We start from the raw sequence: 22,319 nt of genomic DNA, 5'->3' as shown, positions 1-22,319 counted from the left end.
GTCACGTGATAGTGGGGCGTTCAGGCAATACTGGGCCTCGGCCAACGGCTGAGCGCTTCAGACAGGTCATGTGACGTGGGGGGGGGGAGAAGAGGAGAGAGAGAGACGGGGGCGAACACACGTTGACGCCTGGGGCGTGGCAGGGCCCTGGCAGCTGCGCCTGAGCCTGGAAGAAGCGGAAAGTGGCTCAGGGACAGCACATCTACACAGCCGCGCCAACCACCTTAAAGTGGTTTAGCTGAACCGGTTCTGAACGTCTCCCTTGCAGGGACCTTGCCTTCAAGAGTGTTTCTACCCTTCGGCTGAAGCAGACTGGGCCTCACCCACAGGGGCAGCACCACACAGGCTGCAAGGGGAATAATGGCACCAGCAAGTCTAGTTCTTCAAGTGCACCTGAGAAGAAGAGGGCCCCCCAAGATAGTACTCACAAGCCACTGCCAGCCACAGCCCTACTACATGACAGCAGTGTATAAACTGGGCCTTGCTGTGACTAGGGTAGTCTGTTTTTTGTCAAGGTCCAAATTTCTTGAACAAGAAAAATTTTTTTTAAAAAAGATAACTATTTACAAAGATTTTAGGGTCTGTTAAAAAGTGTCTGGTGGACTAGATTTGGCCTACAGTTTGCCTCTTGATTAACCCCGCTTTAAGCCACAGGGGCAAACCAGGAGAGTGGCCCCTTCTGTAAGCACATGAGTGCATACTAAATTTTACACATAAATGAGTCCATAAGATAGAAGAGACTAATATATAGACAGCATAGGTGTCACGTTCTGCATCCTTTATTACTGCCACTTCTTAACAGCGTACGGATGAAGCTTATTGCTGACAGCCGTAATGTAAGCAACAAGACATTTCTTGCATTCACTACAAAGGTAGTTACAAATGGCATTTTGTTTGAGTCATGATTAATATTTTAATACAAGAGCATACTTACCATAACATAGTATTAGAGTTAATGAGCATCTCCTATTATCTTGGTGCCTGATGTGTTTCTTTAGTTGAGACCCTTCAGAATGGTACCTTGGACAGCGCATGATCACTATTAGAGTCCTCCTATTGTCTACTGCAGTTTTGATTAATTTTTCCAACAACCACCTTCGCGTAAGTAATTCATTTAGAGGCATAACAAGAATCATTAGATCTTGAGAACCACAAAACAGGAGAACCATGATTTAAAACAGAATTGAATGAAAGCACAGTATATAGATTACAACGACTCGATACTTCGTGACACCATCAACGCCTAAGACCATAATTTGAAAACAGAATAGCAGGAAAACAGTGCAATATACAAATTACATGAATTCAGTATATCTGAACCTAGATATCAACATTAAGAGTTTTGCAGCAACACACCAGCTGTTTAGGATACTGGAAATGGCTGGCCAACTAAAATCCTCATTTTAGAGGCCCTTAATAGCAGGCCACATCTTACAAGTACTTTGTGCATCTAAAACACTTTTTCCCCCACTGTTTCTGAACAAGAATAAGTGTCATACAACAGATGCCTTTTAGTGCCATTAGTCTAAAAGTGACTTTACACAATTTCCTTCCTACAACAATGTAAAGTGCCATGTAATGTATTTTTAAAGCTGCAATCCCTTCTTTTTAAATAAAAATTGGAAATGTCTGAACAATGGCATTTAATATATTTAAAAATTAGATCAGATTTCTGAATTATGAGTGCTAAGTACAATTTATCCTATAAAGTGACAATTATAAGAGGACTGCAGCTTTTAACAAAATAAGATACAACATTAAGGTACAAAGATGATCTATTCTAGCTAAGTGTAGCCCTCTTTATGAACAATTTTAAATGTACCACACTTTAAGGAAAAGTTAGTTATTGCTCATTCATGAAGATATTAATAAGTTACAAAGAAAACCAGTCCAGCTAGAGACTAGTGCTCAATTATGTTTAAACAACCAGCTCAATTGTTCTATCATAATAATCACTATTTACAAACCATCACTGATTAAATCATTAAAAAAATGCTCGGGCAATATGAATGGTGATCCCATTAAGGAAAATGTAGTTTTCCTATTTTTGGTCTCAATCCTGAGATCACTCAGAAGATCACAACTCCCAATGATGTCAATGGGCTAGATCGTGCCCCCATCTATCACAATGGAAACTGGACTTGTAAGTGATACATATCAGGCCCAAAAGGTTGTTGAGGGTACTAAGCCTCTTTAAGACTGGGCATTTTCTGAGGTATAAGTGTAAGGCACAAGCAAGTGTATCATCACTCTAATTCATTCATATATTGTGTCTTTACCAACATAAAGCTGCAATGGTATTTTAAGAAATACATACCAGCACTTTTAAGAGTTGGGTCCACATTTTCTCCTTTACTGTATTTGGTATCATTAGTATTCAATTGAATACTAAAGTCTACTCACAAGATGAATTATACTACTTTTCTTTTAGGAGTGTATCATAATGAACAAGCAAAGATTATTTAAGAAGTCGATAAAACCACTTGTACCAACATGCATTCTTTTCCGGTTTATTTTAAACATTAGTATCCTGCTTTTTTTGTACACCCCTCACCCTTGTCAGCCAGGAGTGTCTCCCTACTCAGATTCAGTTGCCTTTCCCAGTCACTTTATTCCTTATGAACCTGATCCAAAGCCCACTGACATCAATGGGCTTTGAATCATATATTTCCATGAATTAATTATGCCTCCAAGTCTTATTTACTTCTATATTACTCAACTGTAAGATTGTCCTTTATTCCCACCTCCCCCCACACAAACACCTCACCACTGTGTACAGTATCTGTACCAATGCTGTATTTGTTGGCATACCTCTAGTGTTTAAAACAAAAAAGTTATTTCTAAAACATATAGCATAAAAGCACCTAAAGTGCTGTAAAACATACAAAACAATTAGAACAGAGAAAAATTCTAGGAAACAAGCTCAGACAATTAAATGAACATACAACAGCATTCATACACAATACCCAAAAGCTCAAGCTCAAAGGTGTATCATTAAAAAAATATTTCCCATTTTTCCCAGCAGTGTTCTAGTGTTAAGTTCAATTACATGAAAACAATGAAGTGCTTTATCGTGTTTGCTAAGCATGAGGATCATTTTAGTCAATCCTTTACTGCACTGAAAAGCTGGACTGCAATGGTGTTCTAGTCATGCCCCCTACACTGAAGGTTACAAGGGAGGTGACATACTGCTTCTGTAGTGGCTCTACACCACTCAAGGATTCTCCCTACACTAGACACACTTGCAGACAGACTGCTAAGTCAGCTTTACAACCTATTTGTCCCAGCAGAAGGCACAACGAAAACATAGTGAATGTGAAAATCAGGCCTACATAGTGCATAGCTTAGTAACAAAGAATGCAGGCAAAGTTACATAAATTTTGACAAAACACAGTTGTAGATTATCTCTTCATTTTGACTACAAAAGCTACAGCTTTTTTAAAAAAAGAAAAAAGCTTTCCATTTTGTGATGTTCTCTGTTACATAGTTTAACTAATGGTTTGAAGGAGTGAGGCAGTTTTGAAAGGAAATGATAATTCTTCTGTTTGCAGAAACCTATATCTACCAGGGAAACATTTTCCCTTAGCAAACCCAGCATTTTCATGAGCAGATATGGCATGATTCCATTGTGTTTACAGTTTCAATTGCTGTTGAAGGTCATGAATTGATGCTGCACTGCTTTGCAGTTTCTTTGCCACCAACTTATCCTCCTTCAGTGGTTTGATAATTTCAGTCACTCCATTGGTTCCAAGAATACATGGCATACTTAAAAATACTTCACTGTTTATATTGCAACACCCCTGAAATAGACAAAAAGAATGTACATAAAAACAACTCTTAAGTTCATTAATCTCCATTCCCCATGCCCACTATAAAATACAAAATTATGTACATTAACAATTTTAAATAAACAAGGATAATTAATCACAAGACATGCTTTGTTTAGCTGACAAGCATAGCTTAGTTTGTTATTTATAATACTGTATAGTAGATTAAAAATTCTACTTTTTAAAAAAATCTTAGTAATAGATCATCAACATTCTGCAACTAAAATTAGTTGAAATTTTATAAGTCTTGTTCAAAATAAAATTAAATTTTTGTTCGAATCTTGCATAGTGTCTGTACAATTTATGTTCATCTCAAGACACTATTAGTCACTCCCATACCTGAATAGCTATTTCACATAACAAGTGCTAAAATGTTCACATGATGAGAAGAAGAAATTAAGTTTATGTACATAATGAAACACAAACAAGCCTTTGTAATCTCAAGCACAAAATGGATCAGTCACCAACATAGGAAGTTCACAGACCTTGTCACTAAAGAAAAATGTTTCCACAGTGTGTTCTAATATAAACAACATATTGCTTTAATTAAGTCCTTTAGAATGAAATTTAATTAAAATCTAGTCTGAGATTCTGTTTTTGTCAAATATAAGCATATCCTCTCTTCCCTAATTAGAAAATGAGGGACTAGAAAAGTTTGCCTCCTGATCTGACAAATATAGAAGTGAGAAAATCTGCATCGGATTCTTGTAAATGGAGTTGAAGATGTTTGGCCTTTGGGGAGATTTGCATTCAACATTAAGCACTTTGAACCATGACACGTCTGCTTGTTATTTTGCCAAAACTAACTGTGTTAATAGCCTTGATCGGTGATGAGCTGGACACCAGCACTGCACATGTTGCACCTCTCAACTCCTATAATTCGAAAGGCCACTATAGTAATTGCAATAATTGATTTTTGCTCATTTTCAGATGGATCCTAAAAGCTGGGTGCCTGTTGTAGGAATAAAGTAACTAAAATAGTGTGTCTGTAGAATGGCTGGTCAAGACTAAGGTCTATATACGGCTACAATTAACATGAGTAATAGGATTAAAGGCACAATAGAAAAATATATGAAATTAATACCATATTTACCTTTGCCAGAGTTGATATGGAATGAATCTTTCTTTTATTTTTCAGTATACTTTCAATCAGATCAGCTATTGACAGCCCAACAGACCAGGACTTTTGACCTTTTCCTTTAAGAACTTCCATGGCTCTACGTAACAGAGAAAAATGTGGTTTTAGAAATTTCTTCAGTTACCATGTTTTGTTTGACATACAGTATTCCATAAACACACAAAAAGTATTGCATAGCATATGAAGACCGCTGTCTACTTCTCTAAAAATTGCATTCTAAAGCAATGCTTTATTTCCCAATTCTACAAAGATCACAATTTTTTAATTTCTCCATGCAAACGGTAAAATTTTGCTAACTTAATAAAAATTATCATGGCAGACATTTTCCTAATTTCTATGAAAAGCAATGTTAAATATATACCCTGTTCACTGCAGTGTATTCTTGATTAAGAAGTGTTTTAAGAACCTCAGAGGGAACGTACTAAATAAGTGTCATGTATTAGGATTATGAACAGCCTAGTTTACTGCATCAAATAAATGCTGATGCAACGCATTTTAGTGTAAGTGTTGCAAACAGTTTAGAGGAGCACACACTTATTCTATTAACATTACCACTTAACTATATTTAGCTACTGGAAAAACAAAATTCAGAACTAAAAAAAAATAGTCTTTTCCTATATACTCAAGGTATACCAATGACCTGAAAGTTTCAAAGCAGACTTGCTCATAGTAGTAAAGGAAAGTCATATTATTCAGAGATTCTGAACTCTGTGGATTGGGAAAAAAACACCTCTACTATTCTGGTAACAGGTTGGTGTGAATTTAAGTTTACTGTTGTAACAGTGTTGTTACCTGTTTGCCAACTGCTCCTGAGAGTTATCATTCACTACTCCTTCAGTTTGATGACATGTTATTAAATTAGAACCACTCCATGCAGGCACTAAATCAAATTAAAAACAAACTTTTGTCAATGTTATAAAATATTGGAATGATAAAGTTTTAAACTGGATTTTCTGAAGTGTATACTGGTACAGGCCCTGAGGGCAGTTTGGCGTCTTACTGAAGTTCTAAGTTCCATGGCAGAACTGGCCTGGAGAAACTTGTTCAAAAAAAGGCTTCACATAAGGGTTTAACAGAATTTGTTGTTATGCATTAGTAAGTACACTATGTAGAATGTGGCTTCTATTGTCAATGTTAAGACACATATGGTAAAAGACAGGTTTCAGAGTAGCAGCCGTGTTAGTCTGTATCCGCAAAAAGAACAGGAGTACTTGTGGCACCTTAGAGACTAACACATTTATTAGAGCATAAGCTTTCGTTGGCTACAGCTCACTTCATCGGATGCATAGAATGGAACATATAGTAAGAAAATATATATATATATATTATATATATATATATATATACACACACACACACACACACACACACAGAGAACATGAAAGGGGTTTGTTCACCTGCACATCTACCAATGTGATATATGCCATCATGTGCCAGCAATGCCCCTGTGCCATGTACATTGGCCAAACCGGACAGTCTCTACACAATAGAATAAATGGATACAAATCTGACATCAGGAATCATAACATTCAAAAACCGGTAGGAGAACACTTCAACCTCTCTGGCCACTCACTAACAGATTTAAAGGCGGCAATTTTGCAACAGAAAAGCTTCAAAAACAGACTCCTACGAGAAACCGCTGAGTTTGAATTAATATGCAAACTAGATACCATTAACTTGGATATGAATAGAGACTGGGAGTGGCTGGGTCATTACACATATTGAATCTATTTCCCCATGTTAAATATCCTCACACCTTCTTGTCAACTGTCTAAATGGGCCATCTTGATTATCACTACAAAAGTTTTTTTCTCCTGCTGATAATAGCTCATCTTAATTAGCCTCTTACTCCACCTTTTCACTTTCTCTGTATGTGTGTATCTTCTTACTATATGTTCCATTCTATGCATCCGATGAAGTGGGCTGTAGCCCACGAAAGCTTATGCTCAAATAAATTTGTTAGTCTCATATGGTAAAAGAAAAGGAGTACTTGTGGCACCTTAGAGACTAACCAATTTATTTGAGCATGAGCTTTCGTGAGCTACAGCTCACTTCATCGGATGCAACTGCTTTTTCAAAAATTTGATTTCATTATTTTGAGGACAACTTTTGGAAGGAAAAAGGGAGATAACCCTCCTCTGAAGAAATTACCACCTCTGCATGGCTTTCAATTTAAGAAGAAAAAAAACCTGACACTTAAGAGAAAGGTAGCAGTAGCTGCATTGTGTAGGAGCAGATGCCGCACAATCGTGAATTAAAGTTTGACATTTCTATGTGGAGTAGCAGTTTAAACAGATGTGATAAAGAGCCTAGTTTGTTTGGTTTTTTAATTACTTTATCCTTCATACATCACTTTTTTTAAATGTAGGGAGAAGCTAAATCTCACTGTATCCAGTTCTGTAAAGAGCACTCAACTCAATTCTATCTTCCTCTAGACCAGGGGTGGGCAAACTACAGCCCATGGGCCAAATCCAGCCCCTCAGGGCTTTGGATCCAGCCCGCAGGACTGCCCCCCCCCCGTGGTGCCACGGGCCCCGCACTGCTCTCAGAAGCGGCGGGCGCCAGATCCCTGGGGCCCCGGGGGGGCGGGGGGGCAGAGGGCTCGGTGCATTGCCCTTGTCTCCAGGCACTGCCCCCTGCAGCTCCCATTGATTGGGAACGGGGAACTGCGGCCAATGGGAGCTTCGGGGGAGGTACCCGGAGGCGTGGCAAGGGCAGTACATGGAGCACTGTGCCCCACCCCATCCCCCAGGGGCCATGCAGGGATGTGGTTCTGGCTGCTTCCTGGAGCAGCGTGGCATGGGGCCAGGGCAGGCAGGCAGTGCACCACTGCCACCCTGGAGCCACTTTAGGTAAGCGGCACCGAGCCGGAGCCCAAACCCCTCCTGCACCCCATCCCCCAACTCCCTGCCCTAAGCCCCCTGGCCTGCACCTCGCACCCCAACTCCCTGTCCTGAGCCCCCTGCCACACCCTGCACACCCCAACTCCCTGCCCTGAGCCCCCGCCACACCCCTCCTGCACCCCAACCCCCTGCCTTGAGCTCCCTCCCGCAGTCTGCACCCCTCCTGCACTCTGCACCCCAACCCCCTTCCCTGAGACCCTTCATATAGCCCACACCCCTCCTCTGCCCCAATCCCTTGCCCTGGGCCCATTCCTGCACACCACACCCCCTCCCACACCCCAACCCTGCATACAATTTCCCCACCCAGATGTGGCCCTCGGCCCAAAAACTTTGCCCACTCCTGCTCTAGACCCAAAACTCCTGGGTTCCATTCTTGTCGCTGCTGTGCACTTGGGAAATCAACTACAGCCAGTTTGCAAAGGTACTGAGCAACCACAGCTACTGTGAACATCCATATGAGTCAGGGATTAGCACCTCTGAAAACGTGGTATTCTCTGAAGTACTGACAGCCCTCCACATACTTTTACTCCCATGCATTCCCTTCCCTGAAAAAGGGTCCTCCCTCTTCAATATCTTTAATGTAATTTAGTGTTATACCAAATAAGCAATCAAGGCTGTACTTCTGTACACTTCTCCCCATTTGGGGACACACAGAGAACATCTTTGTTTGCTCCCATCCTGCTCTAGAATCTTGGGGGACACCCTGTAAACCAGGGGTGGGCAAACTTTTTGGCCCGAGGGCCACATCTGGGTATGGAAATTGTATGGTGGGCCATGAAAACTCACAAAATTGGGAGTTGGGGGCAGGAGGGTGGGGCGGCTCTGGCTGGCGGTTTGGGCTCTGGGGTGGGGATGAGGGGCTGGGGATGCAGGAGGGTGCTCTGGGCTGGGACCGAGGGTGGGAGGGAGGATCAGGGCTGGGGCAGGGATTTGGGGTGCAAGGGAGAGTCAGGGATGCAGGCTCTCGGCAGCGCTTACTTTAAGCAGCTCCCAGAAGGAAGCTCTGCATGCTGCCCTGTCCCTAGGTGCTGCCCCTGCAGCTCCCATTGGCTGGGGCTGCCGGATAATGAGAGCTGTGGGGGCAGTGTGCGGAGCCCCTTGGCTGCTCCTACACGTAGGAGCCGGAGAGGGGACATGCCACTGCTTCTGGGAGCTGCGTGTAGTGGGGCAAGCTCCGGACCCCACTCCCCAGCTGGAGCGCCAGAGCAAGGCAAGCCCCGAACCCCACTCCCCGGTGGGAGCTCGAGGGCCGTATTAAAACAGCTGGAGGGCCGGATACGGCCCCTGAGGCGCAGTTTGCCTCCCCGCTGTAAACACTAACACTCTCCATAGGATGTGTCTTTCCCCCCCCTTTCTAGAACAGTTCAAATTCAAAGTCATAATCATGTATCAGTTTACCTTTATCTTCCCCTCGTTCGCCGATAATCCAAGCCTCTTTTCCTATGGTCTGTGCTTTCAACAAGTTTGTGATAATATATTGGAATCTCTCAGTGTCTAGATTACAACCAATTCCGATAACTCTGCTTTTAGGAAATGCACTCAGCTTCCATGATACATAAGTCATTATTTCCACTAAACATGGGACAAAAGTTTGTTGAAAACATACAGAATTACTCCCAAAATTCAACACAACAGCAAACTATAATTCACACTCAAGAAACAAAAGCAGGAACATTTTATAACTCAAAGTATAAGCATACAGGACACTATCAGCAGCTTACTCATTTCTAAAATAATGAGTCAGGCTTTGAAAATAATCATGTCATAGCTCAAATAAAATATTAAGAAAAGATATCAGAAACTCAAATAATTTCTCTCACCACCACCACCCCAAAAAACTTAGCCCCCACCTTAAAGTTTAGTTCTCTTTCCATTTCGCAAATGTCTCCTCCTCGTTCCCTGTTTTGAATGGAGCAAAAGGTCATCTTTCCAATTTCTCTAATATGTTATAGTAACATGTTTTAAGTGTGTGTGGATGGGTAGGTTCATGTCTACTTCTTCCTTCCCAACTTACTTGGAGTTCTGACACAAGATCATGGAATCATGATAGTTTTATGATCATGAATGTGTTTCCAAACAAACAAGGGGCTAAGTATTTAACATAAGGTAACATAAGGGCCTATCAAACAGAAGTTTTGATCATATTGTGTTTATATATCCTTACAGCATAGGGGAAGAGAGAGAGAGATCTTGTCACTAACACATTTGCAAGGTGCTACAGTAGATGGACATACCATAAGACTACAGTAGATAGACATATCATAAGACTCTAGATAAAATGAGGTTTAAACAATAGACAAAAACAAAACATATGCAAGAAGACTTTTGATATAGAAAATAATCTCATTTCCCCCCCTTTATCTCAACTATGCTTAAGACAACATCTTACCAACAGCCTCTCCATATAGAGAAACACACGGATATAGTGGTTTGCCCAAGTCTGAAGAGGGAGTCCATCTCAGAACTGGGATTAGAATTTAGGAGTGCTGGCTCCCTGCTCAGTAGAGTATACCAGGCAAAAGGATATTCTTTAAATAGATTAGAACAAAAAACCAGATACATGTAAAATACCAACAAACCTGGATGAGATGCGACAAGCAGCACACTATTGTGACTATAATGTGCTACTGCTGGGACAATTCCTCTGAATAGATCCACATTGCTCTGTATGACACCAAGATACGACTGAGCATTACCCAGAGAATTAACGGTGAGCACTACCACTTTTGAATTAGCAGAAGCAGAAAAATCTGATAAACATAAAAAAAAATTGAGGGTTTTTTTTTTAAAGTCTCATTTTATCAAATTATAGATATGTCAAGATAGACTTGGCGCAAAAATGTTTTAAATGACCCATACTAAAACCAGTACATATAGGTTCAGTTCAACACAAAACTATTTTGTTTGCCTTTCCGCAAGAGCCTTTAAGTTAACAGCTTTTTTCCTACAGTAGAATTGAACTAGAAAGATATATAAGGATATTTTTATGTATCACCATCCCCGATCTATTGTGTTGGAAGTGTATACAGAGCTTTGTTTTGGAATTGCTTTGCCTATAATATGAGTGTACTTTGCCCCCTTCTACAGTACCTTTAATCCAAGGATCTCAAAGTATTTTACAACTAGATACGCCTCATAGAACCATGCAAGGTTGACATTATTCCCGTTTATAGATGGAAACCTGAGGCTTCAATTTGCTCATGATCATACAGAGCTTGATGCACAGCTTGGAAGACAACCCAGGAATCTGGACTCCCAGGCTCCTACTCTAACAACTGGGCATTGGTAGCATATATTACATTAGCTTTTTGATATTTATTTCTTTATACCTTGCTGAGAAACTAAGAAGTAAAAACTAGCATCCTTCTCCTGACATCATTATTTGGATCTCTAAAAAAGAAGTTCTCTCCTGTTTCCAACCCCCATCTAGCTAGGTATTTATACTGGGGCCATCGCTATAGAATCTGAACACTGCATCCTGATAATCCTGGATTCTTGGTGAAGATCTTTATCCTCATTTCTTTCTTTCACATAGGGGCTTCTGTTCTTTTTGTCCTTCTAGCTCAGAGTCAAGGATGCTGACACTGTATCAAAGAGTCTGTTCTGGTGGTTTGGCATGAGGTGGAACATGGACTAAAAAAGAACCAACGTATCTTACAAAATATATCTAGTAAATGAACTGAATGCAGCTAGAAGGTGCCCGATTGATAGCACAAGAGATCTAAGCCTCTAAAAACAGAAAAGATTAGAGTATTGGACAAGAGCAGTACCAGCTTCCCTGGACCATGCCACCAGCATTTCACAGTCTTAATCTGCACACACCACTTCAGGAGGTGAGAAACTATCAGAAGATAATGGGTGTTTGAAGACCCAGAATGAATTTACATTAATGACCAGAGATGAAAGATTCTATCACTCCCTAGGGTGATCTAGTTCCCATAAAGTAAATAAATATATAAGTATACAGCAAAATAAAAATACAGAACATACAGTAATATGTTCCACTACAATATAAAAAATGACTACCTTTGCTGATCTCTACATTTGGCAGAGCAAAGATACCCAGGTCCATTGTTCCTCCTTTTGCTGCTCCTTCTGAGAGGTCTAAGAGAACCACCTGGTCTGCAGCACCCTGTACAAATAAATATATTTCAGCTCTGCAACAGAATAAAATGCAGTTTATTCTGATAAAAAGATGCTTCTGAGATTTGATCTCACTTTAAAAAGAATTTTAATTGTATCACAAAACCCCCCCAAAACAGCCCACACCCAAATCACCAATGATTGTGTAATGTTAAATGGAAAACTGGACATCTGTGTTGGTAGTTCCATTACCAAATAGTATATTAAACCACATACACAAAACTCACCTTAGGAGGGTTACACTTAGACACTCAAAGTTAAGGCCAAAACTGTGACTCTTGTGCTCAAATACTGAGCACATACAGAAATACCATACACTGTGAGAACTCCACAATATCTAGGGCACAACCTTGACAATATCCCTTAACTACAAATTTATGTAGTTTGAAGAATCTGTGCTCAACATTAAGATGTTTTATAACAAACAGCTGACTGTCGGACCCCATAAAGGATGATTGAATTTGAAATGTGTACATGTTATCTTTTTAGTTTAATATATTTAAATAGGAAAAAGGTAAACTAAAGAAGCAACATCACAAATTATTAAAAGTACTTAAAATGAAGTCATTGTTTTTGTATTTTAAATACACTAAGAACTAGGTTGGAGATCATTATAGGAACAGCACTAGACAATATTAATAGCTATTCTATTAAAAATGAGTAAGTACCTTTGCTGCAATTGCTAGTACACAAGCAATGCCAAGATCTCCTGCTCCAATCACAGTAACTTTGTTAAAGCCTCCATCTTTTTTCTGTCCACCCACCCTAGTCTTTGAATTCATGTCAGTTTCACCTAAAATTTAAAAAAAACAATCAATCACAGCTGGTGGTTTTATAAGACAGTGTAAACACATGTACTGAATGTGAAAGATAATGCCTGGGTCCGACCAATCAAATTACTTTGTTTTCTCCAGTACGCTGGTCACACTATGGAAACTAATTTTCAAGGCTTCCATTGAGTAAGACATTTTTTCCACAGAATTATATTCTTACAATTTACATTTAAATTAAGTTCTTCATCAGCAAGGAAAAAAATTCAAATAGACGCCTTTTCTATTAACCACGCTCCCCCAGCTCTGCCACTGAAATGCAGTGTGACCCTGGGCAACTCATTTAATTTCTGTACACTTCCATTTCCCCTGCTACTCTTTGTCCATCTTGTTTGTTTAGATTAAGATATTTGGGACAAAAACTCTGAACTGCTTTGTACAGTGTCTGGCCTTGAATTCATGGAGCAGTAATGTGGACTACAGTGGGGGGTGATTTCTAAAGCACACTAAAGTGTTGCACATTAATTGGTCCATGTAGACCTCTGGTGGTGTGTACTAGGATTCCCTAGTGCTATGTTTGCACTGTTTGAAACAGTACTAACATTAAAGATCACGAAGCAGTATTTAGTGAGCACCAGCAGGGGTCTATATGAACCAATTAATGTGCAACACTTTAGTGTGCTTTAGAAATCACACCGCACTGCTGCTCCATATAGGTAATCCCTCTAGTACAGGGGTGGACAACCTGCGGCTCCTTGTGTAGGCACTGACTCCTGGGCTGGAGCTACAAGTGCCAACTTTCCAGTGTGCCAGGGGGTGCTCACAGCTCAACCCTTGGCTCTGCCACAAGCCCTGCTCCCACTCCACCCCTTCCCGCCCCCTCCCCTAAGCCTGCCATGCCCTCGCTCCTCCCCCCCACCCCCAAGCACACAGATGATCAGCAGGTGTGGGAAAGGAGGGAGAGGCATTGATCGGCAGCTGGTGGGCGGGAGGCGCTGGGTGGAGAGCTGGTTGGGGGGCTGCTGACGTATTACTGTGGCTCTTTGGCAACGTACAGTGGTAAATTCTGGCTCCTTCTCAGGCTCAGGTTGGCCACCCCTGCTCTAGTACAATCTTGGTTGGCAACTGTAGGCATTACCACAATACAAATAATAGTAATCCCTTTAATGCTACTACATGCACCAATGTATACTACTGCAGAAAGTGTTTTTAAAATATTGAAAGACGGTTTTAAAGTGCATTATCCATAAGAGAACATGTAAATCAGCTATGCCGTCAGAAAGTAATTTAAGGTAAAGGAAAAATAATGAGCTTTAGGAAAATGTAACTACTACAAGTTTAAGTAATATTTATTGTCCACCTTGAAAAGATAAAATAAAAATAACTAAAAGCATAGATAAAATTGATATTGATTCAGATCTGCTGACAAATTACACACCTGTAGTTATCTTTGCAATATAGGATAGCAGTTCTAACTGCTTGGCTTCATCGGAAGATGATACTGAATACAGAGGTAGCTCTTCCTCAAACTTTTCAATCATTTCTTTGATTAATCCAATGATAATTGACTTTGGCTGGAACACATACATATAGGAGAAGACTTACAATCTTTACTAGCTATCATGATAAAACAGCATGCCCATAAATTGCAATAATTTATCACAAGGTATCAAGAGTCACTGTATAAATTTAGCCAAACTATAAATATCAATCTTTCACACCCAAACCAACTTTTAAGATAGAGGAAAAGTAGCACTGCCCATGAGTATATTTCTATTTTATTTTTAATACCTTATTAATACAAATATAAATGTGTGACTATGGGAGTATGGATTAGAAAAGTGGAGAATATAGAGACTGAATTAAAGATACCAAACACCAACTCAATTGGTTGTTTGAAGCATTATTGGACGTAAGAAAGCCTCTGATAAAGTAGCATATATTACTAAATACAGGCTAAGGCTATATCTACACGGAGCACTTTACCGGTATAGGCATAACCTTACTGCCAAAGCACTCCCAGTGTGGACACAGTAAACCAGCAAAGCCTCTGTACCAGAATAGTAAAACTAACCCCCCACAAGCAAAACAAGCTATACCATTAAAGAGTTTTGTCTGTGTAATTGTGCCTACAGTAGGGACTTCTGCTGGCACAGCTCTGTCGGTCACAAATCATAGATCTTCACACCCATACCAGCAGAAGCCTGTAGAAAAAACATAGCCTACTTTGCAGCAAGAAGAAAAACAAAACTCATTAAAGAAGTTTCAGGCCAGCTGCATCAGAGCCCGATCTTGCAGTCTTTATTTGGACAAAGCTCTCATTGAGGTCAATGGACCTTTTAGCTAAGTAAGGACTGGGCATGAATCAGTAATTACCAGGTACATATTCACAAAGAAATTTCCTCATTAAGTAGGAAAATGACACCCCTCACCCCCACTCTTCCCCCTCCAAAAACCTCAACAGCTTTGTTTTTATTTATCTTAAAAAGCTAGCTGAAAAAAACAAAACAGATTTCATTAAATTATTTTTTATGGCTTGACAGCCACACGTTTAAAGTAACCTATGTACTGCATTTCATAAAAGAAATCCACTTGGCAACTAAAGTTGCTTTTGGACCTTCTATACGAGTCATCCCCACAAAAACAATCTCGATTTTGCAATAATATCTATACCAGACATAAGGCTATTATATCAGTTACTATAATTTTACTGAAAAACTGCACTTGCTAAATATAACCTCAGCTTACCCAGTTACTGGACATTGTTCACAACACTAAAAGAAAATGTGTCAAACATCTCTATTTGGTTTATCCTTCCCTCTAACAGAAACAAGTTTAATCCCCTTTTTTCCTCAATTTAAAATTAGGACATTTTTCTACTGCTACTGAAGGCTACTGCTTAAAGGGAAACAATCTTCTGCTCCTGTTTGCATAGTCATTGACTGTACATTTTCAGATTAACAAATGTAGGAGAAGAGAAAAAAATGAGTGTTAATTTATATGTAATATAACGCATTCTTCTTGGAATTTGTTTTTCCTTACGTGGCTCCAGTTTTGCAAATAGGGCAAGTATATCCTGCCACGTGCATCTACGTGTTTTCCCACAGAGATTTCCATGTTTATAGTTGGTTTCAGCAAGCAAATGGGAGGAGCAAAAGGATGAGAATCCAAAATCCACAAACAAATTGGTATGTTATAGGAATTACCTGTTAGACACAAAACAAAAAGAGTTATGACCTCCACATTTCGAAGGTATACTGAAATCATGATTGTGTGTTCGGTTTTCCTTAAAATATAGCACTTTCTTTGCTTTGATTATTTATGCTATTGATTTATACTATCCCTACCAAACCTGGTATATTAAGTATCATTGATTGAAATCCTGTCAAATATAAATTGTCAAATTTACAGAGCTCTACCAGCAAATAAGTCTGACTTTCAGAACAAAGGAACTTCTTAGAGCAATCTATTTACTTTTATAGGGTTTATATAACCTTGGAAACAGAGAGCTAATGAAGAGGAGACTCTATTAAGTGCTTTATATTTAGACTTCAAAGACTGCAAGTTCAAGGAAGAGTCCTAATTATCTGAGGACACTGCATATCCAAGCACAGGGCATGAAGACTTTACCCAACACCCACCAGCCTGAGGACTAAGGGCTTATCTACACAGTCTTTCACCTAGTTAACTAAATCAGTTTTCTAATATGTAGTTAGTTATTTCAGGGCAAGTGTATTTGAGGGCACTCTTATTTTGGAATAGAAGTGGCTACTGTTGATTTAGGTAAACTGAGCGCTTGTCTACATGGTTAGTGTGTGACAAGCTAAGGTATGAAACTGGGAGTATGTCAACTTTTAGGGCATCTACACTGCCCCGCAGTTTGGACTACAAAGGTTGTAACTCCTCTATGTAGATGTTCCAGGCACAAACTAAAAGGTTCCTGGTTCACATTAATGTAATCCTGTTTGAAGGTGGCCACGAGGCCATCCCCACTACTAAAGCCAATCTGCGCAATTTAACCCCAGAAATTTAAATGAAAAAACATTGGTGTACAGAATTTAACTGTCAATCAGCTTTACTTAAAGTATTTTTAGAAGTGAGCTCACACTCCAATCCTTTGGCTGATCATAAGGAGAAGAGCACTCTTACTTTCCATTTTCTTCCCTCTCGGCCTCCTGGCTACTGCAAGAGTGAGGAGAGATCTCTGCTAAGCTATTCTTTTCTCAGCCTTTGTGCAAGTTGTTCCCTCCAACCCAGACAATGGCTTTAGTGCCAGCCACTGCTTTTCCTCATAGCTTCTTCCTTCCCCCAAGACTCTGAACCAGAGGTAGTCTATTTTTTGTCAAGGTCCAAATTTCTTGGTCAAAGTATAGCCCAGACTCCAGAGAAAATTAAAAAAATATAATGATGATGATAATAATAAGTAAATAGAAAGATTTTGGGGTCTGTTCAAAAGAGTCTGGTGGTCTATTTTTGGCCCAGGGTCTGCCAATTGACTACCCCTGCTTTGGTGATTAGCGATTGCTGCAGCTTGACCAGCTATGAACAGCAGCAGAGGCACTGGAGCTGTCTATCTGCAGATTTAGGAAGATAGCACTGGATCATTTTACACTATGTTCATATATGGAAATTATCTTTAAAAACAAAACAAAACAAAAATTATAGCTTTGACCCCAGACACTGATGACCAAAGCAAGTGGATTTTTCAAGCCCAGTCCAAGTTATCTAGAAAGAGATCTTAATCCAACTCTTGTGTGGAACATGGAGACTCTCCAGGTCACCCATCTTAGAAAAGGAAACAATGATATCTCTGCCTTCTTGGCAGTACTAAATTAGAAGCCTTTTCCAAGATTCTATATGACTAATCAGGAAGATATACTGTTAAATGTACACAATGTCTTACCACTGTGTTTGGCTTTGGTGTAGAAAATACAGTCTATCAGTTGTTAGCCTTACCCTGATATTTCACTGGAATAGTGCCACTGAAATTCAAGAGGTCTTTAAGGGATCCGTCTTTGAAAGCTGAAATCGAGAACAAGTTTTTTCTTTTTTAGTGGTTAGAGGATTTTTTTTTAAATACAAAATTCTAAGTATTACCCATACTGCTTCATTCCACATTTAAATAAGTACTGATTTCAACTCTCAGATGTATGCTGAAAATGAACATTTACCAGTGAAATGTGACTGCAAAGATTAATTCCTTGTACTTAGATACTACATCTAGTAATTAAACACACACAGGTGACCTTCCCCCCCTCCCTTTCTTTTTTTAAAATAGAATGTTACTTTATTTATTCCTTTGGTATCACTCTTTATTGGAAGCTTAATGACAGTTGCACAACTAAGGAAACTTTATGTGCATCTTGTTGACCTTCTCCATTGTGGTCTCAAGTTACAGTGCTTTATCAGCTTGCATATCCCTCCAAAAAGGGGCCTCTGCTCTTCTTCCTTCTCTGTAAGGCTCGTGTCAATAGGACTTTTCTTCTTGCTGGGGGTGGGGGGATTCAGGAATTTACTTTTAACAATGTAAATCCATCAAATTATGTTTAAATTTGCTTAAGTGAACTGGAACAATAAGATGGAATCCATGAAATTACCAATTTGTATAATCACTGATGTGTTACAATTTATTCATTTTTTAAAAAAAATATACTGATTAGTTTGTTGAAGGTAACTTACAACAAGTACTGTAGGAAATGAACTCCTGAAAAAAAAAGTCACATGATATCACGTGAGGAAGACAAACTGAAAATGACAGTAATTTAGATATATTTCATTGTAGATAGAGAACCTATGAAAAGTCAGAGTTCCAAACAATCATTAACTGTTGAAAAAAAACAATCAAAGTAACTAGATCAGATTCGTACTGTATGTGTCCATGGAGAATCTGAAGTTTGGGTAGATCTTAACAACATTTTTCAGTTCTTCTATGGTCAGGTCCCGGAATTTATACTGTACACAAAACAAAAAAGAATGTTTCAACTTGAAAGGACTACTTCTTTGGTTGCACAGGATAGGTGGGGAAGAATAAGAGAAGAGAAGGCAGAAGGAGGCAGCTAATTACCTTTAACTAACAATTTTGCCATTAAATTAATTCTTAAAACAGATTGCTCCATGGCAAGGATAATCTTATGAGCATATTAACATCTGCAATTATATATTTATACAATATATTTGAAAAAGGTGAAGCAAAATAATTACGTTATTTGCTAACAGCAAACTCTATAATGGCTTTCACATTTTAAAGGGTTTTCATAACCATTTTCTCACAAACATATTAAAGTATCTGAAAAATTCACCTTTTGGATTGAAATTTTATGTGCTTAGTCTCTGTCCATAAGTGAATTAATTTTGGAGAGGTGGAGCAAAATCCATATAGTGGTTGTGTTGGGTGAGAGTAGAGGAAAAACCCAAACATTTCTTAAAAAAAAAAAAAAAGCTAGCCACATTTTAAGGTAGACTTACAGCAGGAACTGCTGAAATTTGAAATGTGGTATGAATATAATTATCGGTGAGGGCTAATGCCTTTGCAAAACCAGACTTCAGCTACTTCCTTTGGATCATTCCCTCTCCATAGGTTGCCTTATAGATTCTTTATCCTCCCCAACAATTTTGCGGATCTGGGATTGTTCAGCTTCCAGGATTTAGATATGGTGCTCCAGATCATGGGAAATTTGAACTGACACCCCAACACAGGCACCTAAGCGACAAGCATCATACAACAGCAGCCCCATTTTGGTTCAATGAACTAGCAGCTACACTGGGAAAATAAGCAGAAAACAGTACACTTGGGCATCTGAGTGGGGGGGGTCACATATGGACGGGGAGCTGGGTGGAGGGTGCACTTATGTAGGGGTGAGCAGGGGTGCAGTTGCTCTAGCTCAGTGGTTCTCAAACTTTTGTACTGGTGACCCCTTTCACATAGCAAGCCTCTGAGTGTGACCCTCGCCTTGTAAATTAAAAACACATTTTTATATATTTAACACCATTACAAATGCTGGAGGCAAAGCAGGGTTTGGGGTGGAGGATGACAGCTCGCGCCCCCCCCCCATTTAATAACCTCACGACCCCCTGAGGGGTCCCGACCCCCAGTCTGAGAACCCCTGCACTAGGGGGACTGGGAGGTGGATGCACTGGTGGGGGGGGGGGGAGGGGAGCCGGCGGTGCGCGTGCACTCGGCGGGGGGGTGAGCCGGGGTTCCCTGCCCACTGATACCCGCTCCCTCCCACACGCGGGGCAGGGTGCCACGCGCCCCCACCCAGCCCGACGGGGGGCCAGGCCGGGCACTGCGGGGGCAGCGCGTGGCTGCCGGGTCCCAGACCCTGCCGCCGCCCTGAGGGGAGGCGGGAGCCCGGCACGCGCGCGCGCGCACCTTAACCAGCTGCGTCCTCAACGTCTCCTCGGAGAACTCCATCGCGGCGGGGGCACCTCCCCGCGCTTCCTGCGGCGCCTGCGCGCGGCCTGGACAGCAACCGCCAGGAACCAACGCCCCCCTTTCTCTCAGCCCAGGGAGGCGCGCGCGCCGCGGCGCTGGCTGCTCACCTCATGTCCCCGGGCGGGAGCGACCAGCTGTTTCCGGGCCAGCGGTCCCGCCCCTGCCCCTGCCAGGCTACCGCGGCCCTTGCTACGCAGGCGGAGCCAGCCCCCCCCGTGCCAGGCCACCCCGCCTGGTGGACTCTGCCATGCTCGGGCTGGACCCGTGCTGCCCAGGCCGCATGCTAAGGGCCCGGCCCTGCCAGCTCTCCGGGTTCCCTCGCTGCTGCTCAGCGGGTTGAACTCTGGCCACGCTAGGCTCCTGGACACGCAGCTTAACCGTACCACGAGAACGGTACCTGGCCCCTTGAAGCCAGCCTAATAGTCCTCCACCTGAGGGCTGGTGTCAGCCTGCAGCCAACAGACTGATCACCACAGGACAGCCAGTGCCACCTTTGCCAGTGTTCAGGGATAGATAGCAGGGGTGGGCAAACTACGGCCAATATCACGGGCCCGCCAGCTGTTTTAATCCGGCCCTGGAGCTCCCTGTGGGGTGTGGGGCTTGCCTCGCTCTGGTGCTCCAGCCAGGGAGCAGGGTCAGGGACCACTCCAGGCAGCTCCCAGCAGCAGCAGGGGGGACCCCCGACAGCTCCTATGCTGTAGGGACAGCCAGGGGCCTCTGCTCTGCACATTGCCCCAGCAACTCCCATTGGCTGGGAACCAAAGCCAATGGGAGCTGCAGGGGCGGTGCCTGCGGATGGGGCAGCGTGCAGAGCCGCTGGGCTGCACCTCACATAGGAGCCGGAGAAAAGGTAAGCACTGCCCGGAGCCTTCAGCCCCCTGCCCCAACCGTGATCCCCCTCCCGCTCTCTGAACCCAGCCCAGAACACCCTCCTGCACCCCAAACCCCTCAGCCCCACCCCATGCACCCTGAACTCAGTTCTGGCCCCAGCCTCGCACCCTTAACCAGAGCCCTCACCCCCTCCTGCACCCCAACCCCAATTCTGTGAGCATTCATGGCCCACCGTACAATTTCTATTCCCAGATGTGGCCCTTGGGCCAAAATGTTTGCCCACCTGTGATATATAGGATGCACACCCTGCAAGCCGCCAACTGCATAGCAGAAATCCTGTCTGGACAATGGTGAACACTCTCTACCCAGTTAATCCCATTAGCTCACTGTAAAGACAGGAGAGAGTCTCTGCCGTTATCAAGAACTGCCACATAATCATCAGGCTGGAGGAATGGCTAGATGCCTTTAGGCTCCCTCATCATCTTGGGAGCCAGCTTAATAGATTCAGGTGTGGTGTGGTTCCCTGCACCAAAACTGACCATGCCTGGGACATCCAGGACAGGGCAGGCCACTGTGCATCTGTGGAGGATTCTGCACACAAGCTGGATGGTTGTTCCCTTTGTGTTGGGCTCCTCAGAGATCTTTCCCAAGCTGAATGCTGACTCAGAGACTATTGACTGGCTCAAGACCATTTAGCTGTGTTTAAAAAAACAAAAAAACAACCTTGCCTTGGTTGTCTTGCCCACATGCGATTAAGTTTTTTGTTACTTTGGCTGGTAAGAAACAGATAACCAAGCAAGTACTATTTATCTATCAAAGAAGATACAAGTATTGTGGGTTTGAGCATTCCAGTTTGATTTTTAAATGTATGCTTAGGCCCCATGCTCTTGAGAAGTATCCAGTGAAGCCCTCAGTGTTACCAAGTTTGTGCACTCCTCAGATAACCACTGGAGAAGGGGTCCTTCTGGAAGTCGTAGGGCTCACCATGTGAAATTTATTAAAGGGGAACAACGAAGGGCAGCTCTCAGGAGTTGTTAACTTTCTGCTCCAGGGAATAATCCAGAATATACACTCTGCACTCACACCTATCTTTCATCAGCACTGCAGCCAGGAGTCTGATTATGGGGACAAAGTACATTCCCTCTCTCCATGATTCTGTAGGGTATAAAATAGGAATATTGCAAACCTTACAGAAGTTACTAAATTAAACTGGTGTGGGGTATGTGGAATTCACTAGGTAGAAGTCCTGACTGCAGCAGTAGATGCACCCCA

General features: G+C 41.7%; 1 protein-coding gene across 3 annotated transcripts; it reads right to left on the bottom strand.

Moving 5' to 3' along the window:
• Positions 1–763: 763 nt before the first annotated feature.
• Positions 764–20,380, bottom strand: UEVLD (UEV and lactate/malate dehyrogenase domains). 3 transcript variants are annotated; one of them, XM_073347304.2, is made up of 12 exons: positions 20,154–20,378; positions 18,649–18,733; positions 17,738–17,803; positions 15,824–15,987; positions 14,220–14,355; positions 12,680–12,804; positions 11,895–12,000; positions 10,448–10,618; positions 9,267–9,440; positions 5,758–5,845; positions 4,921–5,044; positions 764–3,800 (listed from the first exon to the last, which is right to left on the bottom strand). In XM_073347304.2, the coding sequence occupies exons 1-12, from the start codon at positions 20,193–20,195 to the stop codon at positions 3,633–3,635; spliced, it is 1,449 nt and encodes a 482-aa protein (XP_073203405.2). In that variant the 5' UTR covers positions 20,196–20,378; the 3' UTR covers positions 764–3,632. The 3 variants fall into 3 exon arrangements, with proteins under 3 accessions (XP_073203405.2, XP_073203406.2, XP_073203407.2); XM_073347305.2 differs by lacking the exon at positions 20,154–20,378 and adding an exon at positions 19,081–19,887; XM_073347306.2 differs by lacking the exon at positions 10,448–10,618 and having other exon boundaries at positions 20,154–20,380.
• Positions 20,381–22,319: the final 1,939 nt, after the last annotated feature.

Source organism: Lepidochelys kempii, chromosome 6 (genome assembly GCF_965140285.1).
Source record: "Lepidochelys kempii isolate rLepKem1 chromosome 6, rLepKem1.hap1, whole genome shotgun sequence".
NCBI lineage: Eukaryota > Metazoa > Chordata > Testudines > Cheloniidae > Lepidochelys > Lepidochelys kempii.
This window is presented reverse-complemented; position numbering and strand designations above follow the sequence as displayed.

What these genes read in the sequence shown, in the direction of transcription:
- UEVLD (XM_073347304.2), bottom strand. Translation starts at nt 20,195, where the DNA reads ATGGAGTTCTCCGAGGAGACGTTGAGGACGCAGCTGGTTAAG. An exon ending in TGAGGACGCAGCTGGTTAAG is followed by an intron (nt 18,734 to 20,153) that starts GTGCGCGCGCGC and finishes TTTTGTGTACAG; the next exon opens with TATAAATTCCGGGACCTGAC. An exon ending in TATTGCAAAGATAACTACAG is followed by an intron (nt 12,805 to 14,219) that starts GTGTGTAATTTG and finishes TTTAAATTTTAG; the next exon opens with GTGAAACTGACATGAATTCA.